General features: G+C 40.6%; 2 protein-coding genes across 5 annotated transcripts in view; both read right to left on the bottom strand.

Annotated features, from left to right (window-relative positions):
- Positions 1–18: 18 nt before the first annotated feature.
- Positions 19–3,117, bottom strand: LOC122822125 (pleckstrin homology domain-containing family F member 1-like). The gene is made up of 3 exons (XM_044100549.1): positions 2,647–3,117; positions 1,065–1,407; positions 19–951 (listed from the first exon to the last, which is right to left on the bottom strand). Exons 2-3 carry the CDS (start codon positions 1,306–1,308, stop codon positions 494–496), a joined length of 702 nt encoding a protein of 233 aa, XP_043956484.1. The 5' UTR covers positions 1,309–1,407; positions 2,647–3,117; the 3' UTR covers positions 19–493.
- Positions 3,118–14,326: 11,209 nt separating this feature from the next.
- LOC122822120 (myosin-10) overlaps positions 14,327–23,702 on the bottom strand; it is a 74,824-nt gene continuing 65,448 nt past the window's right edge. For all 4 annotated transcript variants that reach the window (XM_044100545.1, XM_044100542.1, XM_044100543.1 and 1 more), the window contains 13 exons: positions 22,683–22,787; positions 22,455–22,607; positions 22,121–22,369; positions 21,595–21,807; positions 21,289–21,501; positions 20,272–20,433; positions 20,071–20,199; positions 19,881–19,969; positions 18,444–18,567; positions 18,110–18,318; positions 17,920–18,028; positions 17,653–17,825; positions 14,327–16,171 (listed from right to left, as the gene is read on the bottom strand). In XM_044100545.1, coding sequence (XP_043956480.1) covers positions 16,018–16,171; positions 17,653–17,825; positions 17,920–18,028; positions 18,110–18,318; positions 18,444–18,567; positions 19,881–19,969; positions 20,071–20,199; positions 20,272–20,433; positions 21,289–21,501; positions 21,595–21,807; positions 22,121–22,369; positions 22,455–22,607; positions 22,683–22,787 — 2,082 coding nt within the window. In that variant the 3' untranslated portion in view covers positions 14,327–16,017. The remainder of the gene's footprint in view (positions 16,172–17,652; positions 17,826–17,919; positions 18,029–18,109; positions 18,319–18,443; positions 18,568–19,880; positions 19,970–20,070; positions 20,200–20,271; positions 20,434–21,288; positions 21,502–21,594; positions 21,808–22,120; positions 22,370–22,454; positions 22,608–22,682; positions 22,788–23,702) is intronic.

The following is a 23,702-nucleotide window of genomic DNA, read 5'->3' as shown; positions in this document are numbered from 1 at the left end:
AATGAACATTTATTTGTATTAACAAGGTTGCAGCAGTGGTTTGACAAACAGCATGAACAAAAACAACATATGTTCACAGAACAAAAACACTACAGTTTGAGCACAATGATAAAATTATATATACATACATATATTTTACAATATTGTCAATATTTACTTTTCAAATACTTCATGACTTTTTGTCTTCTATAGCAGCTTCTTTATTTCCATCAAGAGTCCTTCACTCTGTATCGGTTGCGTTTCTCTCCTCCAGTCCAGCAGGTCTTATCAACACATTCACGTTAAACTCAGGTGACACTGATTGGTGTCCTTCCTCTCCCTCACCTGCTCTGTTCTGCTCAACTCTTCCACACATCCAGGATTTCAGATTCTCTCTGAATATCAACTCCGTACAGTTTAATGGCTACATTTTCTCCAAAGGAGGGGGACGGCTGGCTTTAGGTTTCTGTCTCACCGCCTACAGTTTGGTTACTACAGGAGGATCGGTCAGTGTTCACTCTTCATCACTGGATGTTTCATCCCACAGGCCGGAGCTGCCTCCTCTCAGGCGGGAGGTCTGGTCGTCCTCCGTTTTGTTGCAGACTCTGCAGACCCTCAGCGGTTTGTTGGGGTTGATGTGCTGGATGAGGGCCCGGCCCTTGGAGCACGCGTTGCACACCACGAAGCCGCACTTCCTGCAGTGATGTCGCCGGTTGATGCCGGTGAACGTGGCGAAGCAGCGCATGCACTTCTGAGCGGCTCGGTCGGGGATCCAGGATTTGGCGTAGGTTGTGTGTGTTTGGAGGACCGGCTCCTGCAGCAGGGTCTTCTGGCAGGCCTCGATGTGCTGCATCCAGGCTCTCTTCTCCTCGCCGGAGGAGGCCGACACGTGGAAGGACTTGCGAGGTGTGCAGATCAGCCACTGGTGCTTCACGTCGTCAAAGTCCTCCATGTCGTCCAGCTTGATGTCCTCTGAAATGACACAACGATTGTACAATCTTAACACACTGCAACCAGGAACAGTTTGGCTGCTGTCTGGATTTACTCCTGAATACCCAAGTGGACTTATGTAAGAATTGACTTACTTAACGGGAGGATCTTGGGGTTCTTGTACCAGCGGTTGTTCATGAGGACGCTGCTGTACACCAGGATGTCGTTGAAGAGGAAGAACATTTTCTGCTCCCACTTCTTGCGGCCCTGCTTCATCAGGGGGCCCTCGCCTTTCAGAAATCGACCTGGTGTGAGAAGCTGCGGCGCTGAAGGACCGAAGGAGTTCTCAACTTCCTTGATCCTTTGGCGGTTCTGATATTCAGAAACTAGTGAATCCATGATGTTGATGTTTTGTCTGGTGAACTAGCAGTAAGAGTGGTTTGGTTGTTGAGTGGCAAGAAGTCAGAGAGGAGTCTTATAAAAGCCTGGCTTTGCTTCCTGGTGATGTCAGGGGAATTTTGCAGGTGGAGTCAATGGGTAAGGAAGTTATGCAGCAACAAAAACAACAGAAAAGTGGAGATCCTTAATTTCTTTTGTATTCCATAAAACCTCAGTAAAAATCTTAATGTGACTTATTATTGAATTTAATTGGTTTTATCTGATGGTACAATATACCACATTTAGCAAAATGCAAATTTCCATCTGTAGTCCCATAAAACAAAAAACACAGTTTCGTGTCGTTTGAATACTTGTTGGCTCATCTGGATATGTGTTTACAAAATTTCAAAAGATGAAAATTGATTGCCTTAATAAAGGGCTGAATCCAAATTCAACTTTTCAAATGTATATTTCTGAAAACTTTGAATGCTATTAGCTATTTTCTTTCAAATGTTCCAACCTCCTTGTTACTGTCTATGTAAAAGAGTTTCTAGACGTTTGTTAGTCTCCAAGCTTCACGGATATTTATACTGATTCCAGTTCTTAACACGCATCATTTTACCTGGAAGCAAAATATAAAAACAAACTTTGGTTTTGAGTTGAATTTGAGAGATGAAAAAGTAGAGAGAACAACTGTAAAAAATAAATAAACAGATCATCACAGTCAATTCACACACCAGAATCAAATCCTGAATCATTCAGATTTAGATGGAAAATTATATTAATTCAGCCAGTAGGTGGGTTTCTAACAGGTAGAAATAGACATTTCTCAATCAAAAGATCACAACATGATGCAACAGTGGCAAAACATTTGAAGAAAATGATATTTTATGTATATTTTATTAAGGTGGCATGTCATAAAAAATTTACAGCCTTCAACAGACACATTGTTATTGGCTTACTAACATGTTTCTACTGACTGGAAACATTCTAGTATACTTTGGTGGCCCAGTCAAAGTCCAGATTTTAATCTAATCTGTGGGCCTTCCTCAAAATTTTGGAGCTAACCAACAGAGATAAAATATCTCTGTCGCAATGGAAATACGCAACAAGCTGCTCGGCAACAATGAAGGTTTAATTCATGTAAAGTCAATCATTTCCCCTTGGTTTGTTATTTATGACATGCCTGTTTTTTAATGATGTATTTCTTTCAAATTCATGTCGTTTTCGGAAACAAACTTCCTGGACAAATTAAGAAGAATTTCCATGAGAATCTAACAGAGGTGAGGAAGGTCAAGGTGAACTGACTGATTTTTCTATTTCATTTTTCAATGTTCAAACTCAAAACTGCAGACTCACCCTTGCACTGAGGATTTGGAGCCAGTACAATAATGCTCTACTGAGAAACGGCCAGACATTCCTAGGATTTCTGGAGGTCTTTGGCTTCTTTTACACACATTTTGTTTCCGCAGTCTGCTTTTACTGAAATGAGAAAATCTGGTTAGTGGAAGGAAAAAGAAAAGGCTGAGAAAATGAGATGAAATATTTCTGGAATCACATTCTACAAGAACCAGGAAGGGTTCATGTGCCGCGTTACCTTACCGGTAATTAAACTTCTTCACTTAACAACTAAAACCTGTAAATCTTTCCCCCACCATACTGGAAATGTGAGATCTGAAAATGGATAACCAGAAAAAGACTAATTATTTGTCACTGCTCCAACGTTTGATGGCACTGTAAAGTTTGTTTGTTTCATAGTTGGTGACTGTTTTATGTGTTGATGGTGAAAACCACTTTGAACTGCCTTGTTGCTGAATTTCCTTCCAGCACATCAGGCGCAAATTGTAAAATGTATTTGACAATAAAAAGACCAAAAGAACCAAAGAAGAAAGGAAAACAACAACAACAAAACCCCCGGAAAAACTCATCTAGGTGTGAGGCAGCATTTATGCTAAATGAATGTAATAATTATTGAATTATGAGTTATGCTGCTTGCAGACACCTTCTGTCTTTATGTCTAACAGGCTCTTTCATGCTCTTTCAACAGATTTCAGATTAGATCCCAGTGAGCTGATTGGCTCGGCCACTTAAGTACCTTTATTGTCTTTCTCTGTGTCCATTTGAGAGCTTCTGGTATTTCTATATGCTTTGTTTTCTACTCATTTTGCACATATTCATAAGCAATTATTTAATAAGCTCCAATGTGTGTTTTCTTCAGCAGTGGAGTCTTATGCAGTGAATGTGTCTAGAAACCATGGTGGCAGCTACTTATTAATGCAACTTTTGGGTTATGATGTGTGTGTGGACTGGACTTTTAGAAATAGATTTTCTGAGAAAGTGTTGATTTGTTTACTTAAAACAAACCTCTGTCCGTCTGCCATATCCTCTGTGTTTTGAGAACCGGTCCGGTGAGGCAACACAATGACGAGCTAAAGAATCAAACACCGGCAGCAGCTGGGCGTGGCTCGACTCCTGTCAACAGTGATTCATCTGTTTTTTAATCTGATAAGAGAGACTAAAGATAGCAGGGCTGAAAAGAGGCGCAGCTCTGAGGAGAGCCAAGAAAAACACAGTGAGGCCTTTTACCAGAATCAGATAAACACGGTGGATCTTTTAAGAATATATGTGACCTTGAGGAGGCCATTAAACAAAAACAAACTCTTGTATCTTGCTGAAAGGTTGTGTTGCAAGTTAGTTTTGTTTTGTTTTTTAAAGTGTTTTTAAGATATTTGCACTAGAAATTAGAGAAAAATACTCGGTCAGATTTGGTGTTTTTGCAGTGCAATGTGCTCAGAATAAAAACTTGAGCACATATTGCAAATTTAAGAGAAAATTATGCACATGATTAACATACACATGAATCAAATGTTTACTGGAGCACTTTATGCTCTTGGATGATGTTTTCATGTGTGATCCACTTTCTTTGGGCGAGCTTTCCTCACGCATTTCAAGATTCCCAGCACCAAAACTGATGATGAAGGGGGCCTTCCTCAAAATTAAATGGCTTCCAACTGTTAAACGTTTTTCACTACTTTGGGTTGGTCGGGTACAGACAGCCCAAAATCATAAAAGTAAACTAACATTTTTGGTTAAAATGAGATCAAATTAAAAATATGTGTGTTTAAGTGTGTTATGAAGTAACTTGTGTATTTTTATTGCTCCTGTTGTGTTTTGGTTTTGGTGAGTTCTAACTTTTGGTGAAAGTATTCTGAGGAAAACAACAGCTTAACTTTGTATTCTCTACCCGGCGTAAATTTTCACTCCCCAAGAAGTTTGAAAACAAGAAATGCAAAAACAAAAGAGAGAAACACAAATAATCTTCTTATATAACCCTTTGGCACCAGAAAGTTGGTTAGTGCAGAACTTTAGCCAACGATGACAGAGATGCGAACAGTCAAAGTTTTTTTTTTTTTCCTCTCAGTTCGTTTCGACCTAGAACTGTCGGCGCGATCAACCTTGGCAGGTAAACTGGAACAACTGGTGCTTTCCTGGCATGTAATCGGGTTAATCAGCCAAGATGATCACTTTCAAAAAGCACTCTGTTATTTCATAACAGAGTGACTGGCGCATATTTTGTGGCTGGGGGAAGAGGAAACTGGCTTCCCAAGAAAACAACACGCATTGCGTTTTCCTCAGAAGGATGTCTGTCAGGGTCATAACCTCACAGCAAACTTTTACCAACAGGTGAAAAAAAACCCTGTAAACTTTTACCTGCTGTGGTTTTCAGACAGAAACCGGAACAATAACAAACTGATCAGGAAAGCTGTTTACATGAAAAGACTTGATATTTTACTGAAAGTCTTAAAATTTAAAACACATTATTTATAAAGTGGCCCCATTAATTCACTCATTCTATATTAATGTTTTTCCATATGCTGCATAATGAGTGTGCGTAAGCTGCAGCACAACCAATCAAATGAACCGAATGGGGGGGGGAAAAACAAGAGACGAAAAAAACGCTCAGAGCAGATCTGGTCCTGTGAGTTATTTCTTTTGGGTACATCAATAATGAAATATCCAACTAAAAACGGAGTGAAACATGCAAAACCTGCAAGACCAGGATCTCTGATGGAGATACAACAACTTCCAACTGTGTGGCATTTGAACTCGACGTTGCCACGGGAACAAACCACAAAGATGAACGGGAAGTAGTTGGAGAACCGTGTCTCAGAATGCTTAGAATGACTTGTGTGGTTCCTTATTGAGTTTCTTATTTAATAGACACACTGCAATTGTGAGATTGTGCTTTTTCGACATTAACGGAACGGAAAGTTTTGCATTTGGAAAAAATGACGACCCAGTATCAGTGACTGACGAAACGCTGGTGACGAACGTCTAGTGGTGGAGTTCGCCAGATTCTTGTTTTAAAATGTGAAGGCGCAGCGTTTGAAAGACGTCATGACGCCGGGCGCTAAAAGAAAAATGTTTCCAGGCCCCAGTAGATCCACCACACTCACCTTGAGATGCTTTTCAGTGTGTCTAACCTCTGTTGCTAGAAAGCTGACTCGTCGTCTCACAAAGCCCAAAGGTTTCAGTGTTTATCATCATTAGCATGTCTGTGCTTGAGATGGACAGACCGAAAAAAAGCCTTTTCCTTCTTAGGTAGCATCTGGCGGTGGTACGGAAACATGGCGGCCCAAAGAAAACCCAAGTCAGCTACAGTCATCGCTCCAGATGTTTCAAATGTTTTAATTACTGCTCCAGACTTTGATATCCATCCAATAGGGAAGTTGGTATTTTCTTTCAACATCTGCCTTCCTTGAATAGCTTGATAGCCTTCCCATTTTGAAGAGTGGGCACACGGCCACGGATGCCGGTAGGTGTTTGTTTCTGCCGTTACTGTAAACTGAAATATCAAACTTACGATAAACAAGACTGCCACCAGCAGGGCGGGGTCTGATTCCTGTAACAGAGATTTATTTTTAGCCTTCACGAAGCTGTGAAGATGAGAGAGATTACCGAAATAAGCTCTTTGTTGTTACAAGGCCTATACTGCTTATCTGGACCGGATTTGCAAAAGCCCTTTACATACCTGCTGTTGTTTGGATAACAGTTTCGATGCTCACATGTAAAGAGGTTTCTGTTGTTGTCAGGTGAAAGCACTGACCCAGATCCGGCTCTGGGTTTTCCTGGCTACTTTCCAGCCTGCAGGGTTTTTGGTTCCTGCCAGTAAAACACCTGAATAAAAACCCCTTCGGAGAAACTTGCTGCATCAGCTTAGGAACGCTTCTGAAAAACTCCTGTCAGCAAGTTTCTTCCGAGTTTCTCCGACTGACTCTCTCCTGGTCCGGTTTGTGTGTGTGTGACCATGTCTCGGTAGTTGGGCCGTACTGCTTTTGTTTTAAGACGTTCACTGAAATGCAGCCCTCTGAGATGTTCGACGCTCATGACACTGTTTTAGAATCTTATTCTATTTAACGTCTCTACAACTTGCTTCCTGTGTTCACTGATGACTTCTAATAAAATGATGCATCACCGCGCCACAATCATGCACTATACCACAATTACGTTGTGGTAATTACCAATTACCACAACGCCACATATATAACCACAATTATATATAACCACATATAACCTTATGTGGTTATATGTTTATAACCACATATGTCTGTGGTTATAAAATTTCAAAGGTAAATAAATGCTTTAGCAAAGCAAAGAGTTGAGGTGCAAAGCTGACCAGCCCGCAGTCACCTAAAAAAAAAATCAAAGTGAAAAAGCTTTTCAGTTACATGATATCCAAAACATTAAATCATTTAACCAAAACTGGTTTTATGCAATAGTTTTGAGAACTGGTCAATAATATAATGTAAGAAAAAGTAAGAATAATGAAAAAAAAAAAAAAAGTGCAGGAAAATATGACATTTCTGATCCATTTAACAGTAATAGTATTAAAATTTCAAATCTTCTCTTCAGTTTCGTGATAAAACAAAAAATCATAGAAATTTAAACGAGATGAAAAAGAAGCGATTAGTCCCACCGCATCGCCATAGTTTCCAATGTGACTGAAGTGCTTTTCCACATGATCCTCTCAAAATGTCAGTAGAGTTCATCAAAAATATTTACATTTACATGTGTGATGGCAGGAAAGAAAGGTCTTTTATCTGCTAGTTGTTTTAGTCTTTGTGATCTCAAGATGCTGTCTGTAAATAGGGCTTAGAAAAAAAGATTCATAAGTTTATTTTAAGACTTTTTACACCAATAATTGTGAATGGTAAAAATAAATGTAGGGTTTATTTAGGTAGGAAGTTAAATGTGACATTTCTTGTCACATTTTACAGCAACAGCAGCAGCAAATGCCTGTAAGTTACACTTAATTTGACTTTTAAGATCTTTTTAAGTCAAGTATGATTCAAAGTTTTAAGCCTGATAGAATGATGAAAAACCTACTTAACTTAATGGTTTTAATAAACCATTGTCAATCTAAACTTAATATTTAACTATTAAATACGTTTTAATCTCCAGACTCATGAAATATAAACTGCCAACATCCGTCATGATTAATCATTCGCCTCCAATGATTAAGTGACTCAATTGCAAAGGGTTAATAGTTTGAGTCATGAAGGACTGACCTGACCGTTTCCATAGCAATGACCAGAAGCAGGACATTCCCCCAGAACTACAGTGAGGTCATTGTTGCCATGACATCTAGAGTCATGAATGCTTTCATCTCTAAACATCAGGCATTAGACTAGCAGCTCCTTAACAGATAACTTAGTGTTTTACAGCAATTTTCAGCATGGAGAAAGTTTTAGCAACGTTTTTCTTCCCATTGAGTTTTGCTACGGGGTATTTGATCACCACCGGAGTGAGGAAGGTAGTTAACCATCTGCTTCCTGGTGTCAAATTTGAAACCAGTAATTATCGGGAAGAGTGCACCAAATACAACGAGTTTGATGAATATCTTTTCAGACCTTCTCCAGCTGGAGAAGGTCACTCTGAGGACATCAGCTCTCAGAACAAGTGCACCGTCTCTCCTCCAGCTGGGAATCCAGAGGAGGATGCCCTGGATTCTCCAGCTGGAGAAGATGCAGCAGTAGATTGTAGTGAGGTTTCAGAGGACAGTAGCTTTGAAGAGACCTCTATAGAAGTGTTTGATTCTTCTAGTGTTACTGAAGAGCAAACTTCTCCAGCTGGGGAAGTTTGCTCTCATAAGGCGACAGTTAAGCACCATAATTTAACCACTGGTGAGCTTCAGCGTCTAGCAAAAAAATTTTAAATACACCAATGCGCCAATGTTACCAGGCTGTGACCTCTGCGACGAGGATAAAAGACGTTGCGCTCAAATGACGAAAAGTCAGCGTAGACGTCAGGATAAAAAAAGATGCTGCATCTTATTTTAGGTCACAGCCTTTACTTACTTTTGTGACGCTGCTGATTTTTAGTACGGCAGGTTTAGTTCTCCATGTTAATGAATGGGTTCTCTCCGGGTACTCCGGCTTTCTCCCAAAGTAAAAAAAGATTTTGTAGGCCTCAAATAGAAGAATACGAGTGACTTTGAGTTGTTTTGTTTCAAATTTGAGACCGATAATTATCAGGACGAGTGCACACAGTACGATGTGTTCGATGAATATCTTTTCAGACCTTCGGCTGGAGAAGGTTTCTGTGAGAAAAATGTTAGCTCTCAGAACGAGTGCACCGTCTCTTCTCCAGCTGGGAATCCCTGGATTCTACAGCAAGACAAGATGCAGCAGAAGTTTGTAGTGAGTTTTCAGAGGACAGTAGCTCCAAAGAGACCTCTATTGAAAAGTACAATTCTTGTAGTTTTACTGAAGAGCAAACTTCTCCAGCTGGGGAAGTTCGCTCTGAAAAGCAGATAGTTCAGCCCCAAAATTTAACCACTGGTGAGCTTCAACGTATGATGAGACATTGCAAATACACTAATGCCCCAGGACATCCAGTTTTACCTGGCTGTGACCTTTGTAATGAAGAAAAAAGACGTTGTGCTAAAATGACCAAACGTCAGCGCAGACGTCAGGATAAAAATTGATGCTGCATCTTATTTTGAGTCACAGCCTGTTCCTTCTGTCACGCTGCTGATTTTTAATACGGCAGGTTTGCAGGTTCATCATGTTAATGAATGGCTTCTCTCTGGGTACTCCGTCTTCCTCCCACAGTACAAAAAGATTTTGTGCACATTAGAGAGTAGATGGACAGTATGGAGCCCCCTAGGGGACATGGGGAATTTTTTTTCTTTTGCGTTCCCTCGCAGAACTGTACTGATCAGTTATGCGTCATAGTTGAATACTGTAAGTCTGTCTTCCGGTGGCCGCCGTTCTTAGGGGGCATCCTAGGGGGCTCCGTAAGAATACGAGTGACTTTGAGTTGTTTTTACACAGTTTTTCTGTTTTATCTTCCGTTTGCTGTTTCGCACTGCACTGAATTAAAAATACCTTTATCTCCAGGTTTCATTTTGTAACAGAATTGTTGGTGGAAGAATCGTCCTTTTGCCCTCCAGCGGATATAAACAATAACCTGTAACGTGTTATTGTATATATATATATATATATATATATATATATATATATATATATATATATATATATATCTACTTCGCTACAGAGTGACCTCTTCTATAACCACTGAGTCCGTTTGTCTTTTACTCTCTTCTGCTGGCTTGTTTAGTTCAGAGCACAAACAAAAATCACAAGACTGTCACAAAATGAAAGAGAAAACTGTGGATTGTTCCTTCTCTTTATTATCATCCAAATATTTCCAGTTAACAAAAATAGGGCAGTCTTCTGACAGCAGACGGGATTTTTAAAATTGTTGTACAATGACTGGAAAATCACAAATCTTTTTCAGTGTAATTCTGGATGCATGACCTTGGAAAACTTGTCACCGCAAATCACATTTATATTCAACCTCCTTTTCTCTAACCTAAATAAAAACAATGTGTTTTTATGTGTTTAGCATAATTTCTATCATTCTAAGATAGGACTGAATCTGAGTGAGACAGGATTGAAATGTTCACGGTTAAAGTTTCTTCTGTTTTTAACACACGTTTGTCCCCATGATCTAATTCCAGTGGAGCTGCAGCTCCTCTGTGACGTCGACCCATTTAGTGGCTCGTTTTCCACGAATAGAATGTGGGCCATCGCCTCCGAGACTCCGACTCGGCCAAAGCAAGGCAAATTTATCAGTTGTCCTTCTGTGAGACAAAACATCACCACTGATTCCCTACAGAAGCCAGCAGCTACTTGGATGCTTTTATGCCGAATAGCAAGACAAAAAAAAAATGTACAAAAAAAAAAAAAAATAGTCAGGAATTTCCAGTAGTTCGTGAATTGTCCCATATGGTTTAGATTTAGCTCACTGTGCTCCTCTTCAGCCCCCCTGTAAACCACAGTGTCATGGTTTCTGGGTTTTCCTGGTTTAAATTGGTTTTGGAGCTTGCTAATTTTAAGAAAAATTGAAAATGTGTTTGGCTGAGTTGGTTTTCTAACAGGAAGAGCATTTGTTCCCCCCTCTTGGCTCAGTTTGAAGACCTTTTTACACTGATTTAATGGAAATGACGTAATAATGCGTGTGATTTCCTGCCAAAGATAGATACACTTTATTTTCAAAAGAACACTTAACACTGGAACTGATAAACAAAAACAAAAATAAAATGGATTCTCAGTCTTCATTAACAAAAATGTACTTGAATAAAAACTAAACATAAGGTGTAGTGTCGGGTGGACATTTTAAAGACACTGGTTGATAGCAGCTGCTAATGTCTGTCTCTAGGTAACCATGACAACAGCGGCAGTTGGTGGGGTCCTGTTTAGGTCCCGCAACGACAATTTAGCTGACCCTAATATTTCCCGTGTTTTGTTTTGGTCATTATTATTACACTTATTGTTGAGATGTGTGTGTTAGGTGTGTCTACCAGACATTTATTACAATACGGAATAAATCGCGTCCCGTATTGGACAACAACAACCACCTGTCGTTTTAGGCCAGCTTAAGCTAACCTGAATCTTTACATCTCTCTTGTTGATACACTGACATTACTTACCTACTGTTTTCAACCACTTTGAAAGGCTTTTCTTTGTCTCTCCAACATCTTTATCTTTCCCCCTCTTCCGTTTTCTGTTTTGTGCCCCGGAGTTTTTTTCTGCGCCCCATCTTTAGCTCCCTGTTGTCGAGGCGTTACTACAAATTTAAAAGAAAAGAAAAAAAACGCGCCAAGCTATTTGTATGGAAGGAGAGAGCGGCTGACAGGAGGGGAGGGGCGCCTAATCAGTGCTGTTCCTCTGTTATTGATCATTTCATACACAAACAGCTGTTAAGTACATAAAATACTGACTAGAAGAAGAAAAAAAATCCCACATTGTTTTTGCGCCCCTCTCTAGTGCAACGCCCCTATGCGTTGCATACACTGTGTGTATGCAACTGAGGAGGGCAATGGGAAAGCAGTCTCAATAATATTTGTCCATAAAAAGTTCCATAATGTGAACTTCAAAATAAAACCCACCTTGGAGATTTAAATAAGTTCAGTTTCAGAATTTTTATTCAACCTCTGGCCACAGCAGACTGAAACAACAAAGACTATTGTTGAAATTGTTTTTCAGAAAATTAACATTTTATTCAAATTCATAGAGCGAGTGTTGTATGCAGAAAATAAATGCAATCAGACTCTGATCTATGATGATGCACTTACAGGCTTGATTTATAAAGGAAGTTCTGTTGCTCAATTGTTGATAGTTTGAGGTCTTTTTATAATGACTCAGGAGAAAAAAAACGGCGCCATCTTTTGGACAAGATTGGGCATTACAGTCACACCTTTTCACATTATTTCAAATAATGACTTATAAAAGAAGAAACAGCTATGCATTTGTAATAGTGCTTATTCAAAGTTTCTTGGAAAGTAAATTTCTGTTTCACTAACCACACCCAGGGCTGATTACTGTCAGCCCTAAGAAAGTGATTAAACAGAACCCCTCTGATAACATGAAGTAGGCTGAAATATGTCAAAAAGCAACACAACGCATTTCAGTGGAGAAAACATGGAACACTGACTTCTCAGGAATGAGTTGCTTATCAAATTTACAATATTGGCGAGCCAGTCAGCAGCTCCCAGGACGAGAGCTACAGCACGGCAGGGATCACTCGGCTCGGTTAAGGCCAGTTTTCATTGCGTGAACTTGTTTTTTGGCTTTAGGGGATGGAAGATTAGCCAAAATTGATGCAACCAACCATGAATTTTTCTGTCTTGCAGGAAATGCTGAGGGAAAATGTCCAGCCATTAGTTTGTGCACTGAAAGTCAAGGGCAAATGGGTAAATACAGCAAAATTTAGGTTTTAACCTGGCCTAGTCATACAATGGACTCCATTCAAAACAGTGAGGAACCACCTTCAACAGGTTGAATTAAAACTGGTCTGCAATGTGGAGTGGGCCAAAATACCTCCAGTAATGTGAAATTATCAGTTTTTGTAAACGACTGATGGAAGCTGTTGGTACCAAGGTGACACAAACATAATGTTTCCCCATAATTGTGACATGACATTTGCATAAACATCTGAATTACTTACTGATATTTTTCAGGAGTATTCATAATGTCTGGTGATGAAAAGCTAACTGATGAGGTTCACTGTGACATGCATGTATTTCATGAAGAGTTACTCCTCTACCTTAAAGAGTGAACTTCATGTTGAAGAGTGTCTGCATCCTTCTAATCCACCAAGTCCATGGAGGCTTTTGCTGCTGTTGGTCTTTGGTTGAAGATTGTAGCCGTCTGCCACAGGAAGACGAGACGTGTCCCTCTGTGTCCCGTCATTTCAAGCTGTTTGTCCAGACACCAGGAACTCTACAACCACCACTGAGCCCTGCGACGTTTACGTTAAACCTTCACTTTTTGAATGGTTCCAGTGCAGCATGTGAGCTGCACTCTGCACTAAAAATAAGAAAATAAGTCCATGTATCTACTGATGACATTTGAAAATACTTTAAAAACGATAATGCCACCAGTTGCTTAAATGCAAATCCTTGAACAGTGTTTTAGAAAACTGACTGTGAATTTAATTCAGTGAAGATAATAACCAGAGACCAGGAAGCATTTTGAGTTAAAAATGTCAAAATTACTCCTTAGTTTTTTTTTTTAAATAAGATGTCAAACGTGACCTTAGATGGCTAAGATATGCTTGCAATGACAGCCTACGTATTGTAACCCTAAATCTAAGAAAAATTAGAGGTGCAACATGATTAATAAGTGAATGTAAACTAATAAGAGGTTTTTGAGAAATCATGATTGATCACTTAAATCCTCTCTTTCTTAACATCTCAACTCTCAGTCTAAATAATGCAAACAAAGTAAAAAAACAAAACAACAGATGAACGTTTTGGACTGAAAGCATGTTGGCATAGCAACACTGACACAAATTCAGGATGTCTCATTTGACCACCAACGTGATCTGGCTCTCAATTTTAAATAAGGCTTTGTGTTTCTGAAGTGTGCTCTTTAACTTATTGTTACTTCCTGGTTCGTCCTACTACCAGCCAAACACAGAGAGGACAGAGAGGACCCACCTGAGCTCAGACAACTAATATTTACTCATTTAAAATGGTGATTTAAACTCTAGTTCAGGTGGGATATGTTCACATATTTTTTTTCTGTATTGAACGGTGGGACAGTTGGTAGCCATGTTGCCTCGCAGCAAGAAGATACTGCGTTTGAATTCAGTGGCCAGATGGCCAGAGAAACTTTTAGGGTGGCACAACTAAAGGATAAAAAAGAAAAAATTAAAATCATGTACATAGATAAATATCAAATCCCAGCCTGAGTTTGCATGTTCTCTCTGTGGATGTGTCGGTGCTCTCCAGGTACTCCTCACCAGTGTGTTACACTGAGCAGCTCAGAATATGAATGTCTGTATTGTAAACGATAGCAGAGATATAAATACAGCTGATATCTATTGGATTGTCTTCATTTGTCAAGAACTCAAAAAGTACAAAAGCTGTCAATAAGAAAAGTCATACTGTAGCACCCACCTACAGAGATGCCCACACTACCGACGAATCATTAATAACATCCAACACCGAAGGAAGACATTCACTGGGTTGCAACTAATATTTCATTAAATATGCAAATTTATGATATTTTTTAAGAAAATACCTTCATGACATTATACATGGTTCAATATATGAACTATATATGTGGTACAAATGGATGTGCAGCTTCAGGAATATGAAAAAGGCACAGAAGAAGAAAGATAACATGGACGTAGTTGCTGTTTTTAGCGCCGATGCTGAACAGGTCTGAGTCGACGCTGCAGGAGCAAAGAGCTGGAGCACTGAGGCAGCACACAGTCACAGTTCAATATCCACGTGGGAGCGAGCGATCCTCACCGAGGGCAGACGAAGCACGACTCGATCACAACTCAGCTGAGAATTAAGCTAGTCCACAAGACGTCAAGCAGTGACAAAGAAAAAGAAACTCGCGATGGTGTTTGTTTACGTCTCACAAAGGTTTACGTCACATTTTCTCACCTTCAAAACCACAAAATTCATTTTATTGGGATTTTGTGTGATGGATCAAAAATTATTGGTGAACTGGAAGAAAAAGTGTCCCTTGTTTTTTCCAATTTAGAAATAAAAATGTAAATTTTACAGCCCCCATTAGTCTGATAACCCAGGAGTAACGATGGGGAGACGAGGTGATGGCAGCATCATGCCGTATAGATTGTTTTCTTCTTTAAAATTTAAAGAGCCGGTTTGCAAAATAAAACAGTTTCTAAACTTGTTCCACATAAAATGTTGAAAGCTAATGAAATAAAACAATTTTATTTTGATTTTCAGAGTTTAGAACTAAAGTTAAAAAAAAATTGTAGAATGAGGGGAGGCTTTTCTAGAAATATGGAAAACGTATGAAGCAGAGTTTGAAGCTAGTTGCTTTTGAAACCCTGTTGCAGGCACTAAAAGCAGATTTCGCAGATGAACTTATGGGAAAAAGTCTCCCTTTCTTGATGAATCCATAATCAAAAACATTTCTGTTTTGGTTTTGCGAGAGCCACATGTTTCTCTGGAGCCGCGGGTTTCAGCTCAAAGCATGTTAAACTGTTCCAGTCCAAACTTTATATTGAGTAAATCCAGACGTTCTCAAAGCTAAAAGAACAAGCAAAAACTCAGAGCTAACGGAGACAAACCTAAAAGACCCGAAGCTGTAACTGCAGCAAAGTAAATCTACAAACCTCTGAGCCAGGAGAGATAAATCAGTTCCCTTCAGAGGAGAGGAGGCGCTCTTCGTGTTGTCATCACATAAAATCCCAACAAAATACACAGAAGTTTGCAGTTTTAATTTGACAGAATGTGGAAAAATTCAAAGTGTTTTTCCGAATACCTTTGCACAGACACTGGAACACAAACGGCTCCTTTCTGATCTGATCATTTTCCTGTGCTGTTGGCACAATTAATGACCAGCTAACCGCTGGACCAGCAGACAATATTTATCACCAACTCTATGAACAAAAGTTGGCTTTTCCTATTTCTAAACTTCTGCCTACAGCTCTGTAACTAAACACAGGCAATGCCTTGCTAACGGACTGTTGGGGGTCCAGCTGCTGGTGTCTACTAAAGGTTAATCTGATAAGGGCTTCTGACTAAAAATTACATGGGAAATAATTAGACAAATATTTTTTTAAAAACGAAAAAAAAAAAATCAGTAAAACAGAAGAGATGAAGGAATCGGAGGGTTCCCCGTTGGAGCAGTTAAAGTCTGAGTGATTGCTGCAGGTTTAGTGATGTGTATGCATCTACTCCTGCTGGGGGGCCGGGGTCTCGTTGGCGTTGTTGTCGGTGATCTTGTTTTCCAGCTCGTCGTCCGACAGGAGGTCCAGCGAGGTTCCCTCCACCTGCAGGGCGCGTCGGCCGGAGCGGCTGGTGGAGAAGGTGATGGGCCCGCCGCGTCTGTGGGAGGAGGAGACCAGGTGGAGGTGAACACATGGAGCCAGAAGGATTTAAAAAACAAAAAAAGGTTAATATTTTACCCTACTTCTTCTTTTTTGCTGTTTTTATCATGGGAGAAAATTACACCAGAAACTGGCCGTGGTGCGGATGATTTCCTCTGAACTACTTTGTGGAGAGTCAGAGTCAACTGAGAGCTCAAAACTGTTCAGCATCCCAACTCTCTCATTTGAGTTTGTATTTGTCTGCATGTCATATTTTCCATGAATCTAAACCATATTAGATTTTAGATCAATCAATTGGTGTACAGAGAAAAAAGGAGCAACTTTTTCAGGTGACATATTACTTTAGCTGAATCATTGAGACATTGACGTATTGCTGCTGCTTCTGTTTCCTGTGTTGGTGGTTGGTGCAGCTTTGGTACTCGTGTCTCTTTAAATGTTAAATATCTCTGTGTTTCAAACTTCCTCTAACACCAACAGGAACATATTTCTGTTTCACATTCAAAACCCCCCAAAAACCGTCAGAAGTAACGTCTGTGGAACAACCTCTTTGCTTTCTTCTTCTCTGACTTCAAAAGTGAGGAAACAGGAAGTCTACCTCAGGAACACCACAGTGCACAGAGTTTTTTTAGAGACTTTACATGAGCTCTAAAGTGTAATCTCTGTGACAGAATCATCAGTTGTAAAATCACAGCTTTTATTTATAGCAACGGGAACCTCTGTCCAACATTTAGCTCCATTATAAGGAGCTTTATTTGTAATCTAACAGCTACAAAATATGAAGAGAAAAATGGTTCCAGACAATCTGACAGAGTTAGACGTTTTGAGGGATTACAGGACTTTTTCTGCATTGACTTAACTCTCTGATTTTCATTAAATTCAAATAGCATCAAACAGGCTGTTGATTAATGAATTAGTAAGCAGCTACCAGAGGGAGCTGTTATTTTAGATGTAGTAGAAAAACATTTCTAATATATGATTGAGATTTTTCAGTATTTGACCTGCTGAATACAGATGAAAGCTGACAAAGAGGAAATGAACCAATTTTGATCCAAAATAAAACAGTGGAATGATCCTTTTAAATATTTTCAGTGGGTGTGTGTTTATCCAATAGTGTCAAAAATCTAAACGATTAATGAGTTGGACAAGAAAACATAAAAGTTAATAATATATATATATTTTTTTTTTAAACTGATTTTTGAAATTCAGATTATCATGGAATAAGACATAAAGTCTGCAATATTTAATTATATTCCATTCTCAACTTTCTATTTTCCATACTTGTCCAGACCTTTCTATACTGCGTTGGGCCCCTGGGAGTATCAAGTGACTGTTTTCAATTACTTAACTCGGTTTTAGACTCCAAACCGTGGACCTGCCAGGGTAAAGTCTAAGGTTTCTCTGTAACAACGTTTCTCTGGCTGCACATTTTTGCACCAATGCATCCAGAAGCAGCTCTGCAGACACAAACAGATCCTGCACCTGAGCCGGTTCTTGAGGGTGTGAACCTCGCGGCTGAGGCCCTCGCTGGCCTCTGTGGCGTCGTCCAGCTCCCTCTGCAGCTTCCTGCGCGAGGCGTTGGCCCGGGTGGCCTCCTCCTCCGCCTCCTCCAGCTGCCGCTTCAGCTGCTTCATGCGGGAGTTGGCCTTCTCCAGCTTCACCCAGGGAAGTAGAAGAACAAACGAGTGAGACAGACGGCCAGAAACCGCGATGAATCGCATCGGCGTCGTCATCAGAGGCAAGACGTACTTGCTCTTTAAATTGATCGCCATGGCGACGCTCGTCCTCCACCTGCATGCAGACTTCTTTCAGCTTCTTCTCCGTCCTCCTGACGATCTTATTGGCCGCCGCCCGCTCCCTTCAGTGAAGCACAGAGTTATCTTAGCCGGGCAGATCAGTTGTCAGTGAAAGAGAAGGAGGAGCTGCAGCGGTCGCCCACCTGGCTTCCTGCTCCAGCTGCTCCTCCAGCTGTGCTATCTTGGCCTCCAGAGCGGCGATGGAAGCCTTGAACCTGTTCTTCACCGAACCCTCCAGCTCGCTCAGTTTGGCACGCAGGTCCTTGTTCTGGCGCTCCAACTGCTGCCGGGCGTTTTCGCTCTTCTGCGCCGCGCTGCGCTCCGCGCTCAGCTCCGTGGTCAGGGTGTCCACCTGAACGGGAAGAGGACGAGGACACAGAGCGAGAAAAAAAGAAAAATGTAAAAAGAGGAGGTAAGAAGCAGGGCATGCTGTGAAAATGAAGCGTCCTTACACGTTTAATGTAACGTAAGGAGTACCTGCATGTTTGTTTTCCTGAAGCGGTCGTTGAGCAGCTCCATGTTGCCCTGCTCCTCCTCCAGCTCCTCCTCCAGCTGGGCAATCCGGGCCTCCAGCCTCCTCTTCTCATCCATCAGGGCGGCTCTGACGCACGGAGAGTTACACATAAAGTCACTTTACGAAGCCTCTGATTTTCATTGCATTTCTAACCAAAAAAAATCACCACATGTGTCCTAGGAAGTCAGTCAATTTGAACTGAAATATTTCTATGATTGACCATAAGAAAAATGCAGGGCTGCAACTAATGATAGCAGCTAACAGCTGTTACTGTTAGCGATAGCAGCTAACAGCTGTTACTGTTAGTGATAGCAGCTAACAGCTGTTACTGTAGCGATAGCAGCTAACAGCTGACACTTTTAGCGATAGCAGCTAACAGCTGACACCGTTAGCGATAGCAGCTAACAGCTGACACCGTTAGCGATAGCAGCTAATAGCTGACACTTTTAGTGATAGCAGCTAACAGCTGACACTGTTAGCGATAGCAGCTAACAGCTGACACCGTTAGCGATAGCAGCTAACAGCTGATACTGTTAGCGATAGCAGCTAACAGCTGACACCGTTAGCGATAGCAGCTAACAGCTGACACCGTTAGCGATAGCAGCTAATAGCTGACACTTTTAGTGATAGCAGCTAACAGCTGACACTGTTAGCGATAGCAGCTAACAGCTGACACCGTTAGCGATAGCAGCTAACAGCTGATACTGTTAGCGATAGCAGCTAACAGCTGACACTGTTAGCGATAGCAGCTAACAGCTGAGCTGGCTGATGAATCTTAATCTGATTTTAAAAATGGCATATTGTACAGATTTTTCATTTAGGTGTTTTTTATACAATATTAGAAATTATAAATAAATGAGTTTATTCCTTTTCTTAATAAAATGTTTTTATTTTTAAGTATTTATTTGTTTGTTATCAACTTTATCGAGACAGACCAGACATACAGGAAATGAGAGCTAAATGAAAATAATATAAAATAAAATAAAATGAAAGACCAACTTTCTGTCTTCTGATTTTATGTAACTCAATATATATGTATATATATTAAAAGTAAAAGAGGCAACTAAACAAATAATTTAAAGAAGACAAATAAAAACTGAGATTTTTAAAAATACTACTTTTTCTGGCGGATTTTTTCACTTAAAACAAGGAAAATGTCTTTTTATCAGTGAGAAAATCTGCCAGTGGAACTAATACTGATGAATTCAACAATTATTTCTGAAAAGTGACTTTTGATTTAGTTTTCTCTTATTTTTTTCTGGTTTCAACTAGAAACTAGTTACAGCAACGTAACTATTTCACCTCCCAACAGTGAAATTCGTGTGGATAATCACCGCCACTGAAAACGTCAACAATCACAACCGTTTTGTTGAACTTCATTTTGCCAGACGCTCTCTTACTTTCCAGAGGTGCTGTTGGAGATCTCGTCCTGCAGCTCGTCTCGTTCTTGCTCGGCGTGACGCCGCCCCCTCTCAGAGGCAGCCAGATCCTGAAAAACGAGACGAGAGGTTCTGCAGCACTTTGTTTCCGCCACCGTGACACAAAAAGGAGGACGAAGTGAACAAGCAGACGACAAAGAGAACTCCTGACCTCGTGCAGCTGGGCGATCTCGGCCTCCAGGCTCTTCAGTTTCTTCTCCGTCTCCTTGGAGAGGGCGAAGATGTCGTCTCTGGAAGCCCGGGTGTCCTCCAGCTCCCTCTGGTAGTCCTTCATTTGAGCCTGAAGGACACAAAAATGTCATGAAGAAGACGTGTCCCTCGCTGTTTGATCGAACGCGGGTGAAATCGTCACCTGTAACTTGCGCAGCTGCTTAATGGCTTCGTCCCGGGCCTTGTTGGCGCCCTCTATGTGTCCCTCGATGTCCTTCAGGTCCATCTCCAGCTTCTTCTTCGCTGCCGCAGCCAGAGCTCTCTGCTTCCTCTCGTCCTCCAACTCGGCTTCCATTTCTCGCACCTGCAGCCGACGCCATTGAAGTCATTGTTTAAATATTGGCTTCATGTGGTTAATGAGCCACGTTTATGAGAGTCTGACAAGGTAAAGGAATGGAGAAATTATTATTTTATTTCTTCTTTTTTTTTTACCACCAGTTTCATTATTTTCTGAGACAGGAAACTGGGAAGCAGTCACATTTTGTTTTTAATTTCTTGTTTCTCTGCAGTGTATGAGGACTAATGTAGATAGAACAAAATCAACCGAAAAAACCTCAGAATAATAATAGGAAAAAAACAAGGAAATTTCTTAGTTTGTAAAAGTCAAAAGTTTGACAGAAAAATCTCAGAAATTTTCCTGGAAAAAAAAAATAAAATTTTGAATTTGAAAAGAAAAAAAAAAGCAAGAAAAAAAAAAACTAGGAAATGTTCAAAATGTTTTTATTATCATTATTTTAATTTTCAAAAATAAAACTTTTTGGACTTTTGAAACTCAGAAATTCCCAAGTTTTTTCTCTCATTTCTATTGAGATTAATCTCAAAATTTCAGATTTTTTTTTTTTTTTTTTTTTGGCAGACTTCTTTACTCCTCTTCTTCTTCTTCTTTGTGACAACGTCACAGGTGTCTGCGCTGAAAGGTGAACTCAACATTTTGTAAAATTTGTATTTTAGATGCCCAGAAATATAGATTTTAATTTAGAGAAAACTACACAGAGTGGTCGCTGTCCTGTCGTCAATGTTTGAGTGTTACTTAAAAGGAAGTAAAAAAATAATAACAAAAAAAGAAAGAGACAAAGTAAAGGTATGAGCTGGATTCCTGGTTAATAAGAGGATTTTTTTCCCCCCCTTGATCAGAATGAATGTGTGTTTTGTTCGTCACCTGTTTGACCAGAGCTCTCTTCTTCTCGTCGTTCTGGTCGTCGCGGCCCTGCAGGTCTCTCTCATACTGGGCCTTCATGGCCTGCATGTTGACCTCCAGACGCAGCTTGGCGTCCTCCGTGGCCTGCAGCTCGTCCTCCAGCTCCTCCAGCTGAGTCTTCATCTCCTCCAGCTGCTGCTCCAGCGTGCGCTTGGACTTCTCCAGCTCGTGGACCTGCAAAGAAACCCCCAACCCAAAAGACCATGTGAATAAAAAAATAAATAAAGGTAAAACAACGACATCATTTGCTCCAAAATCTTTGCTCACGTTCTTGCCGACGTCGTCCTTTGAGCTCATCAGGTCCTCCATCTCGGCTCGGAGCTGCTTGTTGATCCGCTCCAGCTCCTCTTTGGCCTCCAGCGCCTCGTCCAGAGCTCTGGTCATGGACAGAGCTTTGGTCTCCTTTTCTCTGGCCTCGGCTTCGGCGCGGTCCCGCTCCTCGGCGTAGCGGGCCGAGATGCTCTTCTCCTCGGCCAGCATCTGCGGATCAGATCGGGGATTGCAAACTGTACTCTGAGTTTACGGTTTGTGGAATTTCAAATATGCATCTCAAGCTCATTTTCCAGAAGAAAGTTTGTGCGAAGGTGTGTTCAGCGCCTGACATGTCAGTTTCAACCCTGCACATCGTTTGCTGTGTCTGAACATTCGGCAAAAATCTTTGCTAAATAATTCACGGTTTTGGATGGAGAGCGTCTGTAGATTAGAAAAAGTAAGAAGGCTCAATGGGGTTTGAATACTTTTTTAAGGCACTGCATGAAACCCCACAGAGGTTCATAACTCAACGTCTTCCCACCTGGTCAAACTTCTTCTGCTTCTTCTCCAGGTTGGAGACGATCTGCCTCTGGTGATCCAAGTCAACCGTGAGGTCATCCAGTTCCTGCTGAAGCCGAGTCTTCGTCTTCTCCATCTTCTCAAAAGCAATCGTCTTCTCCTCCAGACGCTGGCTGGAAAGCTCCAGGTCCTTCTGGAGCTTCTTCTTCGCCTCCTCCAGGTTTTCTATTGTGCCGACGTCGTCATCCAGCTTCTTCTTGCTCTCCGACAGCTGCAAACACACACACACACACACACACACACAGTCAGAGTCAGAAGAAAACCCATCTACATGCTACAGAAACCTCGAGCCGTACCTGAGCCTGGACGCTCAGCAGCTGCTTCTCCAGGTTCTTGCGGGCCTCCTCGTCCTCCTCCTGCTGCTCCTGCAGAGCAGCTTTCTCCTCCTCCAGCTGCCGGAGGCGGCTGCTCAGGTTCAGCTTCTGGCGGGTTTCCTCCTGGAGGAGCTCCTGCGTCGAACGTGCACGAGACTTTAGTCAGTTAAAACAAGAAAAAAGACGTAATGTTGAAGTCCCGAGTGTTACCTGTGCGTCTTGCAGCTGACTCTCCAGTCCGGAAACATCTTTGGCCATCTTGATGCCCTTCCTCTCTGCGTCTTCCAACAAGGCCGACACGTTGTCCAGTTCAGTCTGTGTGGAGAACCAGGTGATCTTTTTTTAAGCATTTTGACTCGCGTGTAAATAAATAGGAAAAAAAACCCAACAAAGATCTATTTCAGTTTGTGGAAAAGCCAGGACAATATTTGAAAATGGTTCAAAATAAATCCGCCATCGCCACTTGAGCTGAACACTGGCAGCAAAAACAGATCAGTGTAAACGAATTTGACTGCTTCAAAGGTTGAATGAGATTTTGGATTCAAATCCAAGTCTATCATGAATGTCAATATTCCTAAATATTCCCAGATATTTCGTCTTTTGTTGTTCCTTGGAATGTCCCGATCTGATTCCAGGTATTTGATCCGGTTCCTGTTCCAGGCATTTTTAAGTGATTGGTATAAAAGTCCATGAATGAACTCAAATCCTGACGCCTGTTGTTGATTTTGTTCATCAGACTCTACGTCAGCTGCACTTCTGCTGTTAGTCAATGAGCCTGTGGCCGCCATTTTGTTAAGATAACAACCTCTTTTTTATTAGCACGGTTTGGGAAAGATGAGACATTTTTTTTCATATTTAGGATCACTAGATCAGGACAAGCATAGTTTGGGTATCCTGAATATGTTTCAGAATATCAAACAATCACAATGAGTGTAAATATAATTGTTTAATAATGTAGATGTTTGTAAGATGTTTCCGTTACTTACCTCGTGTGTGAGTTAAACCCGACTAAAAATAACTTTTTTTATATACACAATTCACCAGGTACAATGACTTTTCTCAGGTGCTATTTCTAGAAAGTACAACAATTTCAACTTTCTTGTAAGACCCTGTTAAGGGACACATAATAATAATAATAATAATAATAATAATAATAATAATAATAATAATAATAATAATAATAATAATAATAATAATAATAATAATAATAATAATAATAATAATACATTT

This window comes from Gambusia affinis, linkage group LG19 (genome assembly GCF_019740435.1).
Source record: "Gambusia affinis linkage group LG19, SWU_Gaff_1.0, whole genome shotgun sequence".
NCBI lineage: Eukaryota > Metazoa > Chordata > Actinopteri > Cyprinodontiformes > Poeciliidae > Gambusia > Gambusia affinis.
The sequence above is the reverse complement of the archived record's forward strand: the minus strand, read 5'-3'. Positions and strand labels throughout refer to the sequence as shown.

Excerpts from the sequence above, each read along its gene's own strand:
- LOC122822125 (XM_044100549.1), bottom strand. The coding sequence starts at position 1,308 with ATGGATTCACTAGTTTCTGAATATCAGAACCGCCAAAGGATCAAGGAA. Across the intron at positions 952-1,064 it reads CCCCAAGATCCTCCCGTTAA|AGGACATCAAGCTGGACGAC; the intron begins GTAAGTCAATTC and ends GTGTCATTTCAG.